Genomic DNA, 24,749 nt, shown 5'->3' on the forward strand with positions numbered 1-24,749 from the left:
ACGTTAATGGCTTGCGGTACTGCTCTCTCGTAGTCCACCGTGATGGTTTCTGGTTCTAAATATAGATTTCGCTCCTGGCACTCATTCATTAGAATACGTAGCATATCTTCATAGGTCCCCTGATCTTTTTTCTCTAGTAAACAATAAGCAACAGATATTGATGTACCACCAAATTGAATTCGAATTACATAAATTTGCTCGAAAAGTGAAGGGGCCAAACTAAAATTGCCATCCATAAACCATGACTTGGATGAAGCTAGTTTTCGAAGTCCATCATCGCTAGAAAATATAATCATTCTTCTTCCTTGCTCTTCATTATCATGAAGGAGAAATCTCTCGGCAGCTTCTCCAGATGTCGCAGCCCATTTTCCGTCTATTCTCAATTCTCGTAGTGAATCTGGCTCTTTAGGATAATTCTTTCTACGTTCACGGCGGATACTTTTCTTACAGGCTTCTTCATTTGCAAGACGGGCTTTTACATTGACATCGGTTATTTTTGATAAGACTTCAGTGAAAATGTGTACTGGTTTTTCTTAAACTTTCTTCAGCCAATCTCTTCATTTCATTTCTAGATTTAGAAATATCTACAGTTGTCTGGTCTGCAATGTGATTATGCTCTCCAGTTTCTCTAGGATTCTTCATTCCAACGTCAGTAATAACACATCCCTTGAATTTCGTAGTTCTGCTTCTTATACAATTCCATCGAATCTGTCTTGCCCATACGACGGTCGCAATGCAGAAAAATGTGTTGATGGTCACTTCTTAAATTTCTTGAAATTGATAATCGATGGGACTTGCAACTAAAAAGAACCACAATTATTATACTCAGGTAAAAGATTAAATGCACATTTCTGGGAGGCAAATTTCGTCGTGTATATATTCAATGGCTCGTCTGTGTTCAACAAGTAAAGTACGATCACGTGTACTGCTTATACGACTTTTCAGCTTGTAAAGCAATATCTGCCAAAAATGTGCTCTCTGTCCTCAACTTAAAACTCAAAACATGTTTAAATGTAAATAATTCTGCATTTTCATTTCCGCCATATTTTCATGTTATATGATTATTTTCCAACAATAGATCGTTTAAAATCAACAAAACAGAAAATAACTATTGAAAAGAAAAGAGGTTCTTGCAAAGTTGTGTAGGCCTACCTTTTGGCTAGTCCAATAAAATTCTTTCAAGTGAATTCGCTGGGAGCCAATTACACGATCACGGATATTTTTTGGGATTCAACTGGCCCAATCAATCGGCACAAGCAGATCTTGACAATTTAGGCCTCGACCACCCATGAGAGTATTACCAACGTCAGACATTTTAGAATCTTTTGATACAACTGGAAAAAGCTACAAAATCTGCCGATAGTCGTCCTTCACTAACGTATGGAACAGCTCCACGTATAGTAATTCCGGTCATTGATTGCAGAGTGTTTTTGCTTTCGTAGGTGGATGAGAATGTGGCAGATTGAGCAACTGCATTACTTAGTTTATTCATGATATGTCCGTTGCATCAAGCACAACTACGTATAAGTTTCATTAACCACCTCAAATAAAGATATTCCATTACATGCGCAAAGGTATAGAATGATCCACTGTCTAAATCTGTTTTGGAATGAATAAGATATGTGACTAAACTTAATATTTTGTTCACCTTTCTGATTTTTACAATAAGATTTCAAACTAAAGAATTCAGAAATTAAAACTACACTTCAAAATTATTTATCTATAATTACAACTCTCAGTTGCAGAATTGAAATTTTATTGAATCAATCTTTTGGGATTATATCATGATATAGCAGTGGTTAAAATCGAGGGGGGGGGGTAATATTGCTGCCCAATAAGCTTAGGGGGTACCTCAAAATTTCTATAGTAACTTCAATTAGAAGAATTCAATCAACTCGCGGAAGGGGGGATGGAGGCCTCCCGCGCATTCAAACTAATTAAACAGTTTAAAACTAATTAGACAGTTATTCTAATTGGCGGAACTATTGAAAGTTTGAGATGCTCCCTCATGGTTTGGATCTATGGCCTAGGCCCGTCATCCATCTGTCCTGGCTGATAAAATATTTGTAGTTGTCAATTTTACATGGAATCGGACCGCCTTTACAGTAATCTTCGATATCAGATTAAACCCGGACTGGATTCTATATTGCACCCGAAACGAAAAAAAATTAAAGAGCAGTAAGAGGTATGCTATTTAGACAGACTCTCAAAGGCAGACAAGGTTCCCTTAATAGAGTTCGTTTCAAAATTCAATGAAAGGCTCTATAATGCTTGGCAATGTGCCCGTAAGCATTTGGAAAATACTCAGAAGAAAATGAAAACTAAATTTGATATCGAATCAAACAAGAGGACTTCAAAGTCCAGAGGTTCGAAGAAGCAAAGTCTGATGTATAAATTATAAATTTAAAAGAAAGGCAAATTATGGAAAAGAAATTAATATTCCATTAGAGACGGTTGCTTTAAAAAAATTCAATTTGTTTTCCGTTTGCATTGCGCACGTGGAAATGTCATTGTTTACATCTGACGTCATCGATAAAATGAGGCGCGCAGCTGAGCCTGCCTGTCAATCAACATAATTGGTTTACACTAGAAATGCGCTTACTTGAAATCTATAGTATATCAATCTGGAATTTTCGGCAAAATATCCGATGCTAAATACCTTACTTTAAAGGTTTATTTGTTGTAAATCGGATCACAAATATTTCTAATATTTTGTTCATAACTTTTGAAGTGGAGGCCGGTGTCGGCATCAACGTGTGTAAGGCTGCACTGTACGTACGGTACTGGCGCTTAAACAGGCTCAGCATTAATGGTGTATTTATGCGCGAGTAGATGTAATGAGTTGTTTTAACCGCTAAATCGGCGTTCATCACGCATGATTTAAAAAAATGATATTATTCAGAGTATTTAAGTATATTTATCATGATAATTATAATATTCATAAGACAAGCGAATTACGTCTGTGAACCTATTTCATTGAGGCGTATCACGCAATCTGAAAAAAAAATCTTCCGATCCTGTCACGTGACTTCATGGCTGCACTTGCCGATAGCTTAAGTTCTCATTCTTCGAACCAAAAACCCGAATATTTAGTCCAGGAGACAAAGTATTAGTATTATTTCCCATTTAAGGCAACGTGTTGAAGTCCAATATTCATTGGCCATATGTAATTGCAGAACAATTCAATGATGTAAATTATATCATTTCTACTCCAGATAGGAGCAAAGATACAGTTATGCCATGCAAATATGTTTAAACGCTATTTTGAAAGAGAATCGCAAGACGGTAGTGATTTGCTGGTTTCTCGATTACAAAATGATGCGATTTGTACTAATGGGAAGTCTTCTTAAAATGGCGTGACGGATATAGCGAACCGTTTGAAAACAGTAATTTTTGTGAAGACTATAGGGAAGTCAATTTCCGTTACTAGAAGCGATTCATAACCAATGTCACTGTGATGACTCTACAGGACGGTTGACAGATGACACCTTACACACCAGTTAGGTGATGACTGCACAGGACTGTTGACAGGTAGACACCCTCAGTAAGGTGATGTTGACGATAGGCCCCTCACGCCAGTTAGGTTCCTTGTGAACGCGTATGCTGCTCATCTTGCACTCTGTTTCGAGGACATCTTTCACCTAATTATTCCCAAAAATCGATTAATATAATTTTAATATATCATTTTATCATATACCAGCAGGAGACTCGACTTCGACAGGCTGGTTGATGTTGAAACATACACAGCAGTAGAGACATAACGGTATACAGCAGCGTCACATCTCTATACATGTATAATTAAATGATATATTCATGTTCCTTGACAGAGAAACAGTCTCTCAACTGCCAATGGTATAGTTCACTAATTCCTGAATATATTTCTCATAGTAACCCTTAACTCTAAACCCAACCCCAACTCTTAACCTAAACATTCACAATTCAAACTTTTCTAAAAACCTTCTAAATTGTATCGCAAAAATTAAAAAGTTACAGCCAATGACACAAAATTATCAATTTTTTTGATACGCCTTCCTAAAAGTGACATATCTTTTTTAAACTGTAACTGTATTAGATTGTTGCAGCCGAGAAAAATGAAATCAGAAAAAAGAAATTGTCACCTTTCTAACGATTCGTAAGTTTAAATTTTGTGTCAAAAGAGGGATGGACGACAATCGCGCTAGAGGTTTTAGATTAGAAAATGTTAGAATCTGTCCAACAATGCGGGATCTCTGGGGCCACTTCAAAATGGCGCCTGAAAACTTGAAACTTCCCTATTCGTGTGAAAAAGAGCATGTATATATGTGAACTACTGCGTTTTTGCCGTGATCGGTCCAGCCTGGGTCTATGAAATATCCTCACTGTTAGTTGTAGATCACCGGATAGTTCACGTTTCCCCCCGAGTTTAGAGCCCGCGTTTCGCCAGTCCTAGCGGACTTTGGCGTCCACTTTTCGACCGTCGCCCGTCTGCCCGTTCGTCCGTATATGGAATCCAGTTATTTTGGGAAGTTTTAAAGATGTTTCAATCTAATGGGTTGATATTTGGTGTATACATGTATTTACCTTAGACACATATTGAACTGGCCTGGTCAGATCAAGATGACCGACAGGCAGCGATTGTTGTTCCCACAAATCAGCACTTTTTACACATTTTTGAAATTTTCGAGGGAAGTTTTGGTCACCAGGGGGCGTAAAATATTTAAATCATAGATTGTTGAGCATCTGAAACCACTTCTCAAGTGGGCATGGTGTCCTTGAACCCCTAGTTATCAAGAAAATTACCTAACGCGATGACGATTCAGTAAAAACGGTACTTGATTCAATAAATGAACTTCATTGAGATTTTTACTAATCTACTTGAATCCAAAAAGAACTGATATCACACCAAATTTAAATCTCATGAACACTTTTCTATTCTGTGCAAGAATAAAACAATAAACTTTTTCCTTGAAATATTAAGGAAACAGGATTTTAGACGGAAAAATTATTGCCAATCATTGAATTTTCAGAACCCAAAGGTAATGCTCTAATGACTTAATTCAGTTCATTGACCACTGGTCGAGTACCGGTACGCAGTTTTCTGAAGCGCAGGTGATCAAGTCTAAAGAACAACTTAATTGTAATAAATGATCTAAAATATTATATGAGCCAATGCGTTTAATGATTTAATTAACTGGTGTCGTGCTGAGTGGTTTAAATGGCCATAAATACTTTTTCATTTTATTCTTTTTTTAAGCATTGATTAACCATAGATTTAATTTCATCAAAACTATATTTGTATGCGCTTCCCGCAAATAACATTTTCTATTCGTTCAGTTTTCGGTTGCAAGTTCTATTCACACGATTCGAGTCAAGCTGTAAAAAAGTATATGTTACACGATACATGTGAAAATAACGCTCAGCGGCAAGTGAGGTGCTGTGTGATCCCGATGTGTAAAAAACCTTTTTAAGGGTAAAATATTTTTTCTATTTTGTCAACTCCATTCACAAACAGTAGCAAAACATACTCACGAAATTGTTTAAGCCTAAAACGGTTGATTTTGAATTATTGTCTTCATTGACAACATAAAGAAACCAATGGCAATAGCACCAAAAATTTGAGTTTAACTCTTTTGTGAAACTGAGCGCCCCTGGTCATTTCTAGAATTAACAATACGACACGCCGTTTCGAATCGACCACGATATTCGGGAAGTATGAATTAAATGATCAATGGTGGTCAGCGATAGTCATTTTGTGAATTTGCAACGATTAAACCTTTTTAGTTTGACATCACTAACGCGGTATATTGCTCGAGAAGTTTGAATTGATCAGTGATGGTCAGTTCATGTATTTGCAATGATGAATCCTTGGAAGTTTAAAACGAAACGCGGTATTTTGTTCTCTTATTCGAGAAGTTTGAATAAGCCAGTGGTGGTCAGTGATGGCCAATTTATGAATTTGCAATGGTGAATCCTTTCTACTTTGATACCAAACGCAGTATCCGTTTTCATAATCGAGAATGAATTGGTCAGTGGTGGTTAGTAATGGTCATTTTATGAATTTGCAATGATGAATCCTTGGAAGTTTGAAACCAAATGCGTAGTCGTTATCATAAAGAAGTTTGAATTGGTCAGTGGTGGTCAGTAATGGCCAGTTCATTAATTTGCAATGATGAATCCTTGGAGGTTTGAAACGAAACATGACGTGAACATTTCCAATATTCCCGTTCAGACTCGAGGATGTATCAATTGTTCAGTTTCTGACCAGTGTCATCATGTGGTCCGATGAAATATTTTGTAGATAAAAAATGAAGGGGCAAAAAGCACATGTCAATCTCAATCGGACGAAACTGAGATCAAACATCATACACCATTTAGCATCATCCCCGCAAAAAGGGTTAGTTCAGCCGAGCGGAGTTTTCATTGTGGCCTATGTCGACTACCCCTCCAGTACGGGAAGTCGAGCAAAACGGTGTCTACCGTGTCGGAGAAATCCGTAACTACGTAGACTGCAATCGAAGGGGACGGAAGCACACGTGTGCCGTCGCCTTCGATTGCATTACTTTGTTTGTTTGGCTTTGTCGTTTGGATCTTGGTTCCCCAAGACTAACCCTAATTGGATTTTTTAACCTAACGACGGGGCATATGAAGTGTTACCCGCACTGACACTGTAATGCATTATGAGTTTTCCGGTTTGCTCGGCTACCCGTACTGGCGGGGTAGTCTAGAGAGGCCAATGAAAACTCCGGTTTGCTGAACCACCCCTCTTTGCGGGGATGCGGTATGATGTTTGATCTGACAGTTTCAAGTGGTTAATGGCTGTTTCAAGTCACTTATTACAACGATGCTTATTACTTCGTGGTACATGGTGGTTTAAAAAAAGATTTCATAATAATACGCTCACCGCGTGGGCTTCGTAGAAAGACCACTACCTGTGACCTTCCCAAATTTTAATTGTCCTGTCCGATTTGGTTTCATCCAATTGAGAGACTGCCTTTTCCAGTTAGGGCATTTTTGGATCACGTCACTCCAGGAAATGACTTAACGCTTTTGGGCCCCTTCGTCGGTTCCACATGTTTCATTTGAGCTATAGACCACAATGGTGACACCATGATGGTCAGTAACTGACCAATTGAGATATCCCCGAGTCTGAACACTTGACTTCGAATTTCGGAAATTTATCATGTAATGTTTGTTTTCAAACTACTAAGGAATCATAATTGCAAATTCATCACTGACCATCACTGACCACCAATGACCAATTCAAACTTCTCGAATATGAAAACGATATACCGCGTTATGGTGTCAAACTAGAAAGGATTCGCCATTGAAAATTCATAAATTGACCATCACTGACCACCACTGACCAATTGAAACTTCTTGAAAGAACGATATACCGGTACCGCATTTGGTGTGAAACTAGAAAGGATTCGCAATTAAAATTCATAAATTGACCATCACTGATCACCACTGCCCAAGTGAAACTTCTCAAATATCGTGGTCGAATTCGAAAGTGCTTGTCGTCGTATTGCTATTTCTAGAAACCAGCAGAAAGTTTTGCTACTGTTTTTGAATGGCGTTGACATGATGGAAATTTATTACCCATAAATGGGTTACACATCTGGATCACAGCTCCTCACTTACCGCAGTGCGTTATTTTCACTGCATAGTAATGCTAATACATAAACTTTTTTACTACTTGACTCGAATCATCTGAACAGTACTGCGTTTGAAAACTCAACGAATAGAAAATGTTTGCGGGAAGCGCCTACAAATTAGTTATAATAAGATTAATTAATCGATGCATGAAAAACAATTAAATCACAAGGTGACTAACACTCGTCTTTCAACCAATCTGCGCGATACCAATTAATTAAATCATTAAACGCATTGGGTTCCTAATATTTGAAATCATGTGATACAATAGTTGTTCTTTAGACTTGGCCACTTTCATTTCAGAAAACCGCGTACTAGACCAGTGATCACCGAGGCATTAACCATTCCTTCAAGTTTTGAAAATTCAATGGTAACGCGGATTCTTCGCCTCTAAAAACTGTTTCGTTAATAGTTTTCTTTATATGAAAAGTGTTCATAGGAATTGAAATTTGGAGTGATATCAGTCACAGCTGCTGTAACCCTTTTTCATTGTCAGTTCTTTTTTGGAATTCAAGTAGATTAGTGAAAATATCAATGATGAAGTTCACTTATTATATCTAGTACCGTTTTTACTGTCGCATGCGAGTCGAAACAAAAAGATCTATCCAACTGCATATCTTCGGGTATAAACTGTAATATCCTTCAGTATGTTATGAATATCTTTAAAGATTTGTGTTCTAGTATAATACCCGAAGGTTTAACTATCGGACACATAAAAGATTCGCCATAGTCAAAGTTTTTTAGAAAATCTTTCTTCGAGAAAGAAAGATCTTTAAAAGAACGATTGGCGTCAAACTAAACCATAATGGACTGTTGTGAATTTATTGAATAATCCACCTGAGAAATTTAAAGATTTCGAAGCAAAATTTATTCATATAAATCAAAAATGCATGAATAACTTGACCTTATTTGCGGGTCTCATGAAACACTTTCGTGCGCTCTTTTTAAATCTAAAATAGCATAAATACATGCGTGTTTCGTTATAAACAAGGTTAAATTCCAAACGCACATGAAATATGGAGCCTGTATCACACGATATACACATCTTGAATTTTCTCTAACTACGTAGGCCCTTTCCGAATGGGAATTGTTCAGTTTTTTTAACGGCCGACATTCAGAGGCACCTAAAAAACCGGTTGTATAGCACTTGAGATTTTCAGTGTAGGGCACATCTCACATTGACTCGGCTCGCAGTCGGTGGTTTAATGGGAACACATCTGGTTGTTACTAGTTTAAAAGTTGACGAATTCAGAAAACTTTTTTCAAATGTCTTTGATAACTTTTTAAACATAGTATTCTTCTTAATTACATTTCGCTGATTCCATAGATATTTTTTCATGAAAATTGCTCCAGTTATAACGGATTTAAACATACATGTAAAATGATTATTTTCAAAATATTCAATTTTCTCCGATTTTGAAGAAATTCTGACACAATATCATCTCCACTCGACACATGATTTTACTTCGGCGCCTTTGAAGGGAGTGTCACTTGTTGTTGAGTTCATATTTAGTCAAACAAGAAGATATGCCTGATTCCTTTTTAGAATTTAGATTTCGACGGATATCATCAAATTACTAGAAAGGGACAGCAGCTTTCGGTCATCCGCAAAAAATACCTAAAATTCTCTCCTAGGGTTATGGAAAAACATGTCACGAAACATATGGAAAATCCTTTGTTTGGTAGACTGAAATTATTGAACTCTTAAATAGCAACATTTAGAGAAACAAAAACATAAGAATATATTCTCACCCACCCTTGAAAAAAACAACGTGATTTCAATTAAAGATGACACGTAGCCTCATATCAAATGATTATGAACGCAACAGACAGAGCCTATTCATTCTCTTTACGAGGATGGGTCTCCACATTCATAGGATACGATACGAGATTCGTGGGTACGAATGATGAATACAACTGATAAAGCGCCAATTTCACTGATTCTTGTACAGAAAGGTGTTTTAGAGTAATCTAGTTAACAGGTGTGTTTTAGGAGTATTTTGAATTTAAATTCAAATCGGGGTTCATGACGAATATTGAGCATTCTAGGGCTGGAGCAAGAAACGTGTGGGATCGTCCGCCAATCGTATCGCCAAAGAAATAATAAGGAGCCAGTCCGTGGTGGCTATTGAAAGCGACGACCGCATGTGAATGCATTGATTGAATGACATCTCAAAAGTCAGATTATATAAAATTGAACATGATATATGGATAGGTTATTCCATATATACTGGTAAAAATGATGCCCAATATGTGATATAAATGTTCAATTAAAAAGTGGAAACCGAATCCATAATTCAGTCTGGTATTGTTATAACATCAAACACTCAAATTTAATCCTTTGTTAGATTGCTAGCCAGTGTAGATGAGCAAGAATAGTGGTCCCTAATTTTAATGTGGACTGTTCAACAAGTTGGAGTTTGTGTAGAGATGAATGAGTTTAAAATGGAGTGGAATCTAGATAATACTGTTTGAATGTCTATTACTCAATATTTTTATTGATCATAAAAAATTGTGGTAAAATATTTGACTCTAGGGTTGGTTTTAGATTGTATCTCTCCACGCCAGAGGTAATCACGGATATTGGACTACACAAAATTCCTTGTGTACAGCTCAACTTTTAAAATCCCTGGAAAAGCTCGCCACGGATATACCTCAGTAATGATAAATTTTCCCACAAATTCTCCCCTTCGAAAAACCTAAACAACCAATGTACGCTTGCTCTAAGTTTCCCAATGCACTATTGTTACCTTTTCTAGCTATTTGCACTAGCTGTTTGTCGCAAATAGATTGCATCCTCTATTACAGGAGTAAAGGATACAGCTCTGGGACCCGTTTCTTTAAAGATAGTTTAAATTAACCATCATCCAATATGATACATGACTAAACACACTGAAAAAGATCAACTATGTACACATTTCAAATTTCAAACCATGTTTTATCATTAGAAAATTACGACACAACGTTCGATCTCTCACTAGAGATAATCTTTTTGAATTTGTACACTGAGTTTTCGTATCGTATTATCGTATTTTCAATTCTCTGTTTTTGAGTCAACAAGTACAAAGTTATTTTAGCAATGAAAATTTAATCGTCATTATAAATGTTAACTATCCACTGGTAAACTTACTAACTTTTGGCAACTGACCCTAGATCGTGGAATGGTCTCAGGTGGCCTGCTGATCCCCTCTTTATTTATACTACTGAAGAAATATACAGTATAAGACGTAAAAAGTATATGAACATATTATTTATCTTTATATCGCGATAATTCGTGTACGTATGATTGAAAAACGATATTCTATCGAATCTCATGGTACTTATGATTATTGTGTATAGAATCAATAATAAGCAACCCTCCACGGATACGAAGCAGCCTAAGTTTACATCCTACCAAAATTATCCTCGAAACTCTCAGCATTATTTCAAGGGTCGGTCTTAGAAAATATATGAAGGACGTGCTCACAGGTTAACGAGGCCAAAAATCTTCCCCAAAATTTCAAATTTTTACAAGCAAAGATAATATACTTCATGCTTTTGGTGCAGAAAAAAATACATGTCCACAAAATGCAAATTGTGTTTTCAAAGTAAACGATTGAGTGTGGAATTGTTTCGAATTCAAGGTTTTTCCATTAACACTCCGGTATTTTTCAATAAGTCAAACTATTGTTGATGTGATCAGATGGCCAGTTGAATACTTCATCATTATATTGAAAGATATGTTATACTTAATGCATCTTTTCTTAGGCCTTACAGCTTTCTCTATTGGTTAGCGTTGTGATCACTCAAAATTAACCATAGGTTTGAATTCTCACTGATCTACTACATCTCTACAACAAAAATATATTTCATATTAGGCGATTAACTTTGATCTGTGGTCAGTGGACAGCAGCTACGAAACATTTCAAACTACTACATTATCATTCCATCTATTCATGTATATATAATATGATATGATATCTTCTTTGTTCAGTTTAAAAGTCTTGATCGTAAAAGTTTGACAAGTCTCGCATGTTGGTACCGATACGCACGTTCACGCGAGTGAAATGTGCACGTTACAGGCTCAAATGCGCACGTTACAATTACAAATGGAAACGTTGTTCGTTCAAAACCCTACGTAAAAATCTTATGCATTTTAGCGGAATTTCAAAGTCAGCTCGCTACCTACAACAAAAATCGGACAAGACTTTTTCAAGCGACACATTTAAATGTAAGAGCTAGTAGTACTAACGAAGGATTCACTAAACATATAAATTACTTACGGGGGTTCTGGTTAGCACTGGTAACTGGTCTGTACTGGTCAAGCATTGGTCAGTTAAACAATTTTTAGATTAATGCCCACATCATATCTATTTATTTGACACCAAACAACTTAATTGTTTGCAAACAAATAATTTACTATATGGTCAGTACTGGTCATGCATTGGTCAGTTAAAAGACCATGGTCCACGCCACATTTGATACCAAACATGATTGGATTGTGTCGTTTCGAAAATTTATCGGTTGGGCAATCTGTGGTCAGCCCTGGTTCGTTAGGTTCTTATTTTGCGGGCATTTTATCTCGAACCACCGAAAGACCGAATCACTAATTAATTCACCAGATCGTTAATTGCTGATAATGAAGATTAGTGTTTAACTAATAGTCCTTGTCTGAACTAAATGTCTCTGGTATGGGTGCTATGGAATCATGTCCTTAACTGTACACCGTACTGTATCTTTGTACTGTATCTTTTTATGTTCACTACTACCGTAATTGACTATGATGTTTTCAAGTGGTCTTAAGTACCGTTAATAGCCGAAAGTCGTTGATTTATGTGAAATTTACATACAGCGCCACCCGTTGATAGTAAAACTAACCCGAGCAATACGGGTGTTAAAGAGATACGCTAGCAAACCGGCATTCTCATAATGGAGCCAGGGCAGCCAGCTCACTCCGGAACCCACGTCACTCAGTGGATGCAAAGGCAGCATCACGCCTTATCTCACTGAGCTACCGAGGCCGCTGTTATTTTGTTCTGTCTCGGCTTTGGTCTTATTTTATCCACATTGTATGATTTTCATGTAATCTTCACCTGTCTGTGCTTTATTGATTTTTACACGAACATTTTTGAGTTCAATAAAGTTACATTGTATTGTATTGAAAATAGAGCTACGCGAAATGGATGCCCTCATTTGGATATTTCCGGAGCTATCCATTTTTGGATCCCGGCATAAAATGGCGACGTTCGGTAGTAATCTCGAACGGGTCTTATATTCTTGCTTTTGTGGCAAGAAAAATGCGATATGTCGTCTTTATTTCTGTAGACATTGTTTGAAGCTGAGATGTAGTGATTGCGTCAGTCATGAGGTAAGTTCAGGATTTATTCAGACGCGTAGGAAGCAATTTTTGATTGCGGCGGCCAAAAATGTCAGGAACACTTTCCAAAAACGGCTTAATCTGCCAATTTCGGCGTTATCCGCCAATAACGGCAGAATCAGCCGTTTATGGATCACTCAGGGCGCTATTGCACTTTCGTACCCCCCTCCCAAAAATATTTATTCCAGCATATTTATTATCAGGGAGGTCTAGAGATTCAAAATCAGTAACTTTTGACCCAAAAAACTAACTTTTTCTAGGTTAAAATTTTGTTATTTTGGGCCCTAAATCGCGTGTAAATTCGCCGATTCGCGACGTCAACAACGCCATATTGGACAGTCAGGAACACTTTCCAAAAACGGCTTATTCTGCCAATTTCGGCGTTTTCCGCCAATAACGGCAGAATCAGCCATTTATGGATGACTCAGTTTTAAACTGCTTCTGCCAATTTAGCCGAAATCGGCGTTTTCTGCCATTTTTGGCTTGTTCTTAAAAAACGCCATTTCCGCCGTTTTCAGCTGTTACAGTTTTTAAAACTACATCGCCAGAAACGGCGTTTTTAGCTTAGATAGTTTTACAGGTGCTATTTATAATGCTTAGTTCGATGGGAGTCCCTATTATGACATCATCGCTTTTCTGCTGGCATACATTTGTATATTTGCGCCGAAAAATTAATCTCATTGATCCGTTCCAGGCTTCAAGAAAGAATTAAATATAAATGTATGGGTTTCCGATGGCAAATGTATTTGAATTCTGTTCTTTCTGTATACCTGTATTCTATGAAATAAATATATACATACATGTATCCCAAATTGTTTCGAAAATGTTGAATTTTGAAATGAGTCTAGATACAGCTGTAGGCCTATCGATTTTGAGTTGTAACGTCATCGGCCACCAATTCATTCAATCACTATCCATCACAAGAATCCATCAATTAGCCTAGCTTGGAGGCATCGAAGATGTTAATTACCTTCAATTAACCAACATCATATGCAGTCCAACATATCCCTCAACTATTCTATGCTTTATTAGGCAAGATAAGACCATGGGCAAAACTTAAAACTAGATTTTTGATACACTAGTTTATACATCCATGATTGATTTGTCTTATGAGAATGATAATTATAATAATAATTATTTTATTTTCAACATATAATATTTACACATCCGTTCACCTCAGCAAATTAATTATTTTATTCCGAAAAAAGTACCGCGTAGACACTAGGGGAAACGTCTAAGTGGGTGGGGGAATCCTCATATATAACAAGTGGACTGCCAATAATGGCTTAATAGTTTATGATTATAAAACTAACTACGCCAAAAACGGCGGAATACGCCAGAAATGGCGAATGTTTTTATGTGTACCCATGGCAACGTTTACTTGAAAACTTTATAATAGTTTTTAAAACTAGTTCCCAAATTTATTTTTAACAAAAATCATGATTAATAAACTTGTTTCATGCTGTAGTAGTTTTGAGAGTTTTCCCGGAGTTTTTGGGCTTCATATGACGTAATCATTTAGAAAAACGTAAATTTGACCACTTTACCTAGCTCAAAAATTTCCATCCTAGCGTCATATGAAAGCTTATCGTCTGCTCGAGATTATGACGTCATCGGCAACATGCGCTAATTGAACCGGAAGTGCGCAAAAAACTTTAAAGCAAAACTCGAAACTTAGTGAGCTGAAACTGGCTGATTAAGCCATAAACGACTGTGAAAGGCACTTCCGGTTCAATTAGCGCATGTTGCCGATGACGTCATAATCTCGAGCAGACGATAAGCTTTCATATGACGCTAGGATGGAAATTTTTGAGCTAGGTAAAGTGGTCAAATTTACGTTTTTCTAAATGATTACGTCATATGAAGCCCAAAAACTCTGGGAAAACTCTCAAAACTACTACAGCATGAAACAAGTTTATTAATCATGATTTTTGTTAAAAATAAATTTGGGAACTAGTTTTAAAAACTATTATAAAGTTTTCAAGTAAACGTTGCCATGGGTACACATAAAAACATTCGCCATTTCTGGCGTATTCCACCGTTTTTGGCGTAGTTAGTTTTATAATCATAAACTATTAAGCCATTATTGGCAGTCCCCTTGTTATATATGAGGATTCCCCCACCCACTTAGACGTTTCCCCTAGTGTCTACGCGGTACTTTTTTCGGAATAAAATAATTAATTTGCTGAGGTGAACGGATGTGTAAATATTATATGTTAAAAATAAAAATAAAATTATTATTATTATAATTATCATTCTCATAAGACAAATCAATCATGGATGTATAAACTAGTGTATCAAAAATCTAGTTTTAAGTTTTGCCCATGGTCTTATCTTGCCTAATAAAGCATAGAATGGTTGAGGGATATATTGGACTGCATATGATGTTGGTTAATTGAAGGTAATTAACATCTTCGATGCCTCCAAGCTAATTGATGGATTCTTGTGATGGATAGTGATTGAATGAATTGGTGGCCGATGACGTTACAACTCAAAATCGATACAGCTGTATCTAGACTCATTCCAAAATACAACAAACATTTTCGAAACAATTTGGGATACATGTATGTATATATTTATTTCATAGAATACAGGTATACAGAAAGAACAGAATTCAAATACATTTGCCATCGGAAACCCATACATTTATATTTAATTCTTTCTTGAAGCCTGGAACGGATCAATGAGATTAATTTTTCGGCGCAAATATACAAATGTATGCCAGCAGAAAAGCGATGATGTCATAATAGGGACTCCCATCGAACTAAGCATTATAAATAGCACCTTTAAAACTATCTAAGCTAAAAACGCCGTTTCTGGCGATGTAGTTTTAAAAACTGTAACAGCTGAAAACGGCGAAAATGGCGTTTTTTAAGAACAAGCCAAAAATGGCAGAAAACGCCGATTTCGGCTAAATTGGCAGAAGCAGTTTAAAACTGAGTAATCCATAAATGGCTGATTCTGCCGTTATTGGCGGAAAACGCCGAAATTGGCAGAATAAGCCGTTTTTGGAAAGTGTTCCTGACTGACAGTCTACTCACTCTACTGTCAACTGTGTCTGTCCACAGGCACTTGAATATCGGTCATCCTTATTACCGAGATGACGTATTTTACCGAGATCAACCGAGATGAAATGAAATATAACACGTGACATTTATTTATTCATTATCGATTTTAACACTTGAAATCATATTATATCAGTAATAAATGCCTGCTGGAGTCATATTTTACATATTTTGTCGGATATTTTTGTAGAAAAATAACTTTTAACTTTACTGAGATGAGATCGTCGATCAATCAAACTCAATGAAATTTTATTGCTAACCGAGATTAAGTATTTGAAGTCAAAATCTTAGAAAATAAAATATCCGGAAAAATATGACTCTAGAAGGTATTTATTACTGATATAATATGATTTCAAGTGTTAAAAGCGATTTCGCGACTCTTACTAACGATTCTGTTATACCATTATGATGAGCTGCGGTTGGAGTGAAGAACTGCCATTGCGTTTGACGTTCATGTCCGAATTCTTTCAACTCACACGCTACGAAACCTTGAACCATTTTACGAAGTTCCCCATCACATGCTATGAGTTGGCTCTCTCTGTCTGACCAGAGTTTCCGAGGTTGACCGCAGTTTGCATAAAATCGTCGAAGTAATTCATGAAATTTTCCAGTTGAATAATCTTCGGCTACATCTATGTACACGCATTGTACCCCTAAACAACAAAAAATTACGCCGTAAGCTTTTGTCGTTTGATTTCGTCCAAACCGAATGTTGATGGGCCCAAAGAAATCTGATGTATTTGTCCATGGTATTGTATACAATTCTTTCAACGGGTAGATTTATAAGCTACACCGCAAACCACTGACTGCTGACTACGAATCCGGAATGAAATAAACTTTATAAACGAACCGGAGGAGCTTGATCTGAGTTAAACGCTCGATTCTTTATTGTTCATCATCATCATAACTTTCTTCGATAACACATAACCACCGGCTTGACCGGAGACATCTTACAGCTTATACTCTTATCTGCTTAAAATCGTCAATCATCGACGATACTGAACCGAATTAATAGTACATCATAAACCTTACAAACGAGCAACGAGGTTTCTATAAAAGAGTTAAAAACAAATCTTAGAAAAGACCCAGCTAAAAATTACAAGAGAAATAAACTTGAGCCTATTTACAGACACATTAAAGCTCCTGTCTTTACAAAACCGTAACGTTAACAAGATCTCTGGACTATCCAAAGCAACATGGATTCCCAAACTCTCACCAATCTTTATGTAAATTAACCGGAAATGCCACAGAGGGCAGCACCAGCTTAACAAGATTCGCCATGTATTGTTGTTCGCATTTAGCATTCAACCCCTTGCAGAATGTACATTTCTTATATACAAATTTTGCTATACGGTTTATTGCTATTATCCAATAATCCCGTCGTATTTTGGCGGCTAACGCTGCGGGTGTATCATGACTCCTCTTCATGTGGTAATGCAGTACTATCAAATATGACAGGTAGGCGGAGTACGGTAATATTGGTGGACGGTAATGCTCGTATGAATCACTTCGTCCCCTTACTACGATGATTCCTTTGTCAGTTTTCTCAGGCGTTAACAATTTTAGCTTCATCATCTCCAGAGTTCTCTGAGATAAGACTATCAGTTTCTCTCTTGCGATATTAAATTCATCGACTGAAATGTTTGATTTTTTCAACTTTCATCTGATTTTTCACAATAGATATGAAACGCAATACATATGCTGTCACTCTAATAGCTTTGTTTAGCGATGAGAATTTTTCGATAAATTCTGGTGGGTTGATGATTGTCACTGTTACTGCACCCTTCTTGATAATTGAATCATGCAGTACCCGATTATCACCATCATTCAATTCAATTTGATCCTGACCCACGTTGAATAGCCACTCTCTCTCGGGTTGAAAGAGAAATGAGTCTCCAGTCGTCCAACGACCATACAATTGCGATAAATGTAAACCTCTAGTAAGGTCATCAGCGACATTTAACGAGCCGGGTACATGATACCAGTCGCAAATTTTCGTTCGCATATGAATCTCTCCGACTCTTACTGAAGTGAATGGTTTCAAATTCCTAGACTCGGACTGAATCCATGCTAAGCAAATTTTCGAATCAGTAAATAAGATCGACTTTTCGAAGTCCAATCGAGATCCATCAGTATACTATCATATAACCATGCTCCAATTACACATGAGTTTAGCTCTAGTTGAGGTATGCTTAACGCTCTTAATGGGCTAACACGATTTTTTGAACAGACAAGTCGACATTCATATGTTCCATTTGATATCTGCCATCTCACGTAAGTAACAGCTCCGTATCGGGATTGCGCTGCATCGCAAAAAATTAGTAACGTAGGTTTTCCAATCGCATCCTCGGGAGTTAAGCTCCTTCTAAATGACACTTTGTCAATGCTTTAAATTTCTTTCAGAAATTCGATCCAGAATTCTCTGATGCTGCACGGTAAATCATCGTCCCAATCCAAATTTAATTTCCATATTTCTGACTTTAGCCATGAGTAAAAACGGACCGAGATAACCGGTGACATCATACACTTCATTCAGTACACTGAGTACATTACGCTTTGTAAGCTTCGTAGTCAACGAATCTCTCAGAATCTTAGGTGGATATTTATTGATTATGAATAATGTCTCTTCACTGACATTCCATCCTAGTCCCAATACTTTTCACTTGATGAATCTAATTTAATTCTCAAATCAGAATTCTCGGAATTTTTCTCCATATTGGTAATCCATTCCTTGATTTCGAAATGTCCAGTTTTCAAAATTAAGTTAATTTCACCAATTCTTTGTGTTGCAATTTCCTGATTAGGCAAACTGTCGGTTATGTCACCCATATATCTTGAATTGATGATAATATCAACGCTTTCGTCATACTGGCTCATAAAGTTTTCTGCAGTCAAATTCATTGCAATGTTTGCTAATGCAGGGCTGCATTTATCCCGAATGTAAGTACCAGAAATTTGTATACATCAGGCTTACGGGTTACGTCATAGTTTCTCCAAAGAAATCTGTGTAGGTTTCCATCAAATGCAGGTCTCTGGCGAATTTGATGGTACATTTTCTTTGCATCGCCCATGACAGCAATAGCGCAATCACGGAATCTTTGGATAACTGCTACTTGATCGTTCAGCAAATCAGGGCCTTTCTTCTGATAAGCATTGAGGGCGTGACCTTTAAACAATTTTGCTGAATTAAAAACCGGTCTAATCGGCGTTGATGTGCTTGAAGGTCTGTATACTGGATGATGGTTCAGATACCAAATCGGTCCTGTATAATTAATGATTTCATCGTCATCCAACTTTTTAACACAACCTCTTGTATTCAGATTATTTGTTCATTGTATTTTTCAGCAAGTTCCGAGCCTTTGCCGATAAGTTGCTTTTCTAGGCTATATAAACACGCTTCAATTTGATGATAGTTGTTAGGTAACAGAGATGGGTCTCTATCATACGGAATTGGTATCATCCAACGCTGTTCTTCACTGATATATATCGCACTGTCTCGAATTGATTTTTCTTCCAACTTTTCAGAAAGAGGTAGATTTTTTGTACCTTATTTAAGCGTACAACATGGATTTAAGGCGATACTAAGATTCTCTGCTTTAAAGAACTTGCCTAGATCTACAGATTCAGCCCGAGTTACTGCCACGACAGGATTTGACGAGAATACACCTGGGTCATACCTACTCCACTCTGCTATTTGCACCAAAGATTATCGGTCCTAATATAGAATATCTGACTGCTACAGAATTTCTGACTTCGATTTTCCCGGAATGAAATTTTACGTAATCAGTACCAATTAATAGATCCGGAAGACCATAACCACAATTGAATTTTGTAATGTCAATATTGAATAATTTGCTGAACTCTTCAGCATCCAGATGTGGAATTTCACTAGAAATCTCAGGTATTCCAATGGCCTTGATTTTTTAGATCACAGTTTTAGAGTTGATAGGACGTACAAATAGAGAATAACATTTGGTATGCAACAGCTCTTTACCACCGCCTACACTTCCAATATTAACCGAAATTGGTTCCGATGGTAGTCCCAGTGAATCTGCAGTATCTAATTTTATTAGCGAAAGAGTAGCTCCATTATCAATAAACGATAACGCGATTGACTGTTTATAGGTGTCATCAGGATTGATGATTTGTACATTGATAACTGGTGACAGTCCTTCTTGAGATGTGGTTACTCCATCGAAATATACAGGGGCTGACTTGTCTGGTGTTCTCGTGAAATTTGCTCCGTGCAACAAGGTGTGATGATAATATTTACATGGTTCTCCGGAATCTATTTTATCACACTGCCTGCGACCTCGACATGGAACATTAAACTTGTGTGAAATTTTAGACAGAACAAGCATACTCGCTTCGCTCTAACTATCTCTAATCGCTTGTTCGGTTCCATTGCTAGAAATCGAGGGCATTCTATAGGTGGATGCGCGTCATCTGCCTCACAAATCCAACAAGGGTAGATTCTCTTTGGAGTCGGCTTTACATTTCTATTTACCGTTTGAGTCACGACGAGTGTTTTTCCTGGTGTCGGTTTAGAGGGCTTGAGATTTTCCATCCTGATCGGTTCTCCAGCTCGGCGTTTCACGTTAATTTCAAATTTCATAAATTTTAGAAGCTGAATGAGAGACGGATCGATATTGTTTTGCAACTGAAATCGAGCCCAACACTCCTTATCTTGACTGTTGAATTTCGCTTCGATTTGAGCTAATGTTGTAGAATTATCTAGATCCGAAATTTTATGAATTTCATCCCGATTTAGAATATTCTCTGCCCACTGTATTAAATGATATAATTCTTCGAACAGTGACGGCGAATGAATCGATTTAAATTTCAATATTTCGTTAATAAACGTATCACTCACACGCTTCGGTTCACCATATAATTCACAGAGTACACTGATAGCTCGATCGTAATCACGAATATTGATAAGCCATTTCTTTGCGGAGTCTGGAATCGAATGTTTTAAACAATAGAGGGCTTCGTCGGGTGAGAAGTTGTTTCGATCGCCGTATATAAACTCAAAATCGTCGAGAAATCCATAGAAATCAAGAACATGTCCACTAAACGATGGTTTATCGACCTTTTGCGCCTGCACTTTAATATTTCTCTTGGTTGGTGTTTTCGATAGTTTTTTACAGTCGTCGTCTCCGTTTTGCAGATCAGAGTCTTTAACGGTGATCGATGTATCTGTAGATAACGCTGACTCGGCTTCGATGAAACGTTTCTGCAGTTCATCTATCCACGATTGTTCAATTTCGAAATTTTTGTCATCTGACAGCATACAATATTCGTCGTGCTTCTCTTCGCATGATTTAAAAGCTGTAGTTAATTCTTGCAATGCAGTTTCGGCGAGAATTAGCGACTTTGAATCTATGAGTTGATACAGCTTGTTTTCGCATCGCGTGAATTTACTTTTTACACTTCTCCGTTTGCGTTCAGCGCTTAATTTTGCATCCAATAATTCCTGGACTGACATATTTGGTGTGGTTTCGATTTTGAATAGTGACTAATTGAATAATACGACAACGTTTTGAGATGATGACGAAGATGATGTCGGTTTAATATTTATCTTATATATCTGTCTACCAATATCATTCAAAATCGTTGCCTATATATGTATTACATGATGTCTTGACCAGCATGGTTAGGAGAGTGTCTATATAATCCCCAGATCTATATATTGTAAGCCTTACATAGAGAGAAATATTGTTGACCAATGAAATGCCCGGAATTGCTGAATGCAGACTATGAATGAAACTATGAATGCCTGAATAGCCTACTCATAAACAAGGTCAACATATATCTATGGTTAGCAATTTATATTATATTCATTACTATAAAGAGACCATGAAAAGTGAAGTATTTTCCATTTCATCAGTTTTAATGCAGACCTGTCACCACAGGTCTCGAGAAGCTCTGCAAAATGACGGGCGTTGCCGTGTGAGGTCTCGCTTCATAATTATTGTTTTATAGTAACTTAAGATTAACTCTAACCATGGTTATCAATTGATATTATATTCATTACAATATATAGGTCATGAAAAGTAAAGTTTTTTTTCTATTTCATCAGTTTTAATGCAGACCTGTCACCACAGGTCTAGAGAAGCTCTGCAAAATGGCGCGCGTTGCCGTGTGAGGTCTCGCTTCATAATTATTGTTTTATAGTAACTTAAGATTAACTGTATCTATGGTTAGCATTAATATTATACTCATTAATATATATATATATATAGGTTATAAAAAGTAAAGTTTTTTTTTTTCCGTTTCATCAGTTTTAATGCAGACCTGTCACCATAGGTCTCGAGAAGCTCTGCAAAATGGCGCATGTTGCCGTGTGAGGTCTTGCTTCATAATTATTGTTTTATATGTAGTAACTTAAGATTAACTCTATCCATGGTTATCAATTGATATTATATTCATTACTATAAAGAGACAAAAAAAATTAAAGTTTTCCTTCATTTCATCAGTTTTAATGCAGACCTGTCACCACAGGTCCCGAGAAGCTCTGCAAAATGGCGCGCGTTGCCGCGTGAGGTCTCACTAATTAATCAGTGTCATGGCAACTACGATATGTCTAATTTATCTATGTCAACTTATAAGCCTGGACTGAAATGTTTTTAAATTGCATGTGCACTTGGTGAATTAATCATATTGCGAGTAATTAATAATAATATATAATGATATAGGGCCTAATCATTATGAGTATAATGATTATTATTGATACTGATTATGATTACATAGGGCACTACTGGTATCATTGCCTGATCTTGATATTTCTGTTTCATGTTATAAAAAATAAATTAATTGTAAACAATTCTTTCAAGGCTGTAGAAATTTATTGAAAGTAGATTTTGTAGAGTTTTGAAGTGTTAGTTTTCAAACTACTTCGTCATAAATGACTATGAAAAATAGTAAATAGTAAACGAATATAAATCTATTTATGCTTTAGCGAGATCGAAATCTGTGATCGCTTATAAGACACTGTATAGTATGCTTGTGGTGCTGAACTATAGGTGAACTATGAAGGAGCAGTAACAGTGCTGAGAGCTTAGCATAGTGTACTTCATAGCAGCGGATTGAAATCTGCATCTTCAATTTGATTGATTTAGCCTATTCAAATTACTCATTGATTCTTTGAAATAGGTTTATGCAATAGACAATAGATGCTTTTCCTCCCTGGCCAGTTTCAAAGCTGTAAAACAATCTGGCATTGAGATATAACAGAAAATACACGCAGTTTCCTCAAAATTCAACGCATTTCTATAGACGCTATTTCTCAGCTCTGCCTTTAATGACGTTGCAGCGCGCACCTGCTGATTTAGCCGACGCTGAACAGTAAGCGATGTAAACAACGAAATGAGGTCAAAAATCTTGTTACAAAATCACAAATTGCGCGTAAACTAAATATTTTGGAACAGAACGGTTGAAGATGAGTGTATAGATCAATAGAACACATCATATTTTGAAATTTAAAAAAAAGGTGTCAGTTACCCTTTAAAGCAATTTCATTAGCCTAAATCTGTTGTATTTTGCATGTCCTGTACACAACACCACGACTGCCTTTTGTAGGCCAGCCATAGGCTGAGCCTTAATTACTGTACAAATGGAGTGAATTTAAATGACATGGTTTCCAGAGCAAAGGCTCTTTTACTGTGCAATTGAGCATATATTCATACAAATCATTCATTAAAGCATTATCCATTCTCCAAACTCTACATAGCTGAATTTTGAAAGAGGGCCTCGTTAATATTTATATGAGCTTTTTCGCGAATATCTGATCGCAAAAATATTGGTTTTGAAAAGCCAATCAGAAAGCAAAGACTCCTCTATGATTGGCTTAGCTGCAGAAATCAGCAGGTGTTCACGTGAACCCGCGGTATTGTCTACCGTTTTACTTCCGGGTTTTATTTTAAGATCTAAAATTGTATTTCAAGATCAATTTCTGTGAAAGCTTTAGTTGATTTGGTTTTTGGGAGGAATATTTTTATTAGCACTACAGAAAATATCATTGACCATTGTGCAATGTCCAGGAAAAATAGCTTTTTCTTAAATCGGATAGATGACCTTGATATGCTAATAAGCCATGTGGTCCAACTACAAATTCAATCAAATTTTATTCCGCAAAAAAATATCAAATCCAATTAAATTTTACTTTATTGAACAAATAAAAACATCAAATCCAATTCAATTTTGTTTTATTGAGCAAATTTCAGATAATTCAATTCTATTCCGCATTTAAATCAATAAGACCAAGGGAAAAGATTTATCTGAGGTATTTGTTCCTGCCAGATCCAGTCGCTGTCTGTGCTACTTTAGTATTCTACGATTGTATGGTGTAAATTATTAGGTATTGACTCTGAGCTGGGAGTGTATTTAGACAAATTTAACCCACAGAATGCATCATCATTTGCCATTTTATGAAAAGCTGACAGGCTGGCCATAGCGCCCCTGGGGGCTCTTGTTTTAAATTTCCAGAGTTAAAAGTGACCCATTTGCTTACTGAATCTAATTTCTTAGTATATGAGTATATCTTACTATTCTGATAGTCAAAATCATCATGGTTAGCATGGGGTATCGACAAACTGCTAAATAATTTTGTCCTGCACAACACATGATATAATAAGGCCTTTAAATCAACTTAAATGAATCATACTCTGCAATTAAATGGTGGAAGATGATAGATA

At 36.6% G+C, this 24,749-nt stretch overlaps 1 protein-coding gene across 1 annotated transcript in view; it reads left to right on the forward strand.

The window, feature by feature from the left end:
- Positions 1-12,843: 12,843 nt before the first annotated feature.
- Positions 12,844-24,749, forward strand: part of LOC141903263 (dynactin subunit 4-like) — a 53,777-nt gene continuing 41,871 nt past the window's right edge. Inside the window, exon 1 of the mRNA XM_074791357.1 lies at positions 12,844-12,979. Coding sequence (XP_074647458.1) covers positions 12,848-12,979 — 132 coding nt within the window. The 5' untranslated portion in view covers positions 12,844-12,847. The remainder of the gene's footprint in view (positions 12,980-24,749) is intronic.

This window comes from Tubulanus polymorphus, chromosome 4, assembly GCF_964204645.1.
Source record: "Tubulanus polymorphus chromosome 4, tnTubPoly1.2, whole genome shotgun sequence".
Classification (NCBI taxonomy): Eukaryota; Metazoa; Nemertea; class Palaeonemertea; order Tubulaniformes; family Tubulanidae; genus Tubulanus; species Tubulanus polymorphus.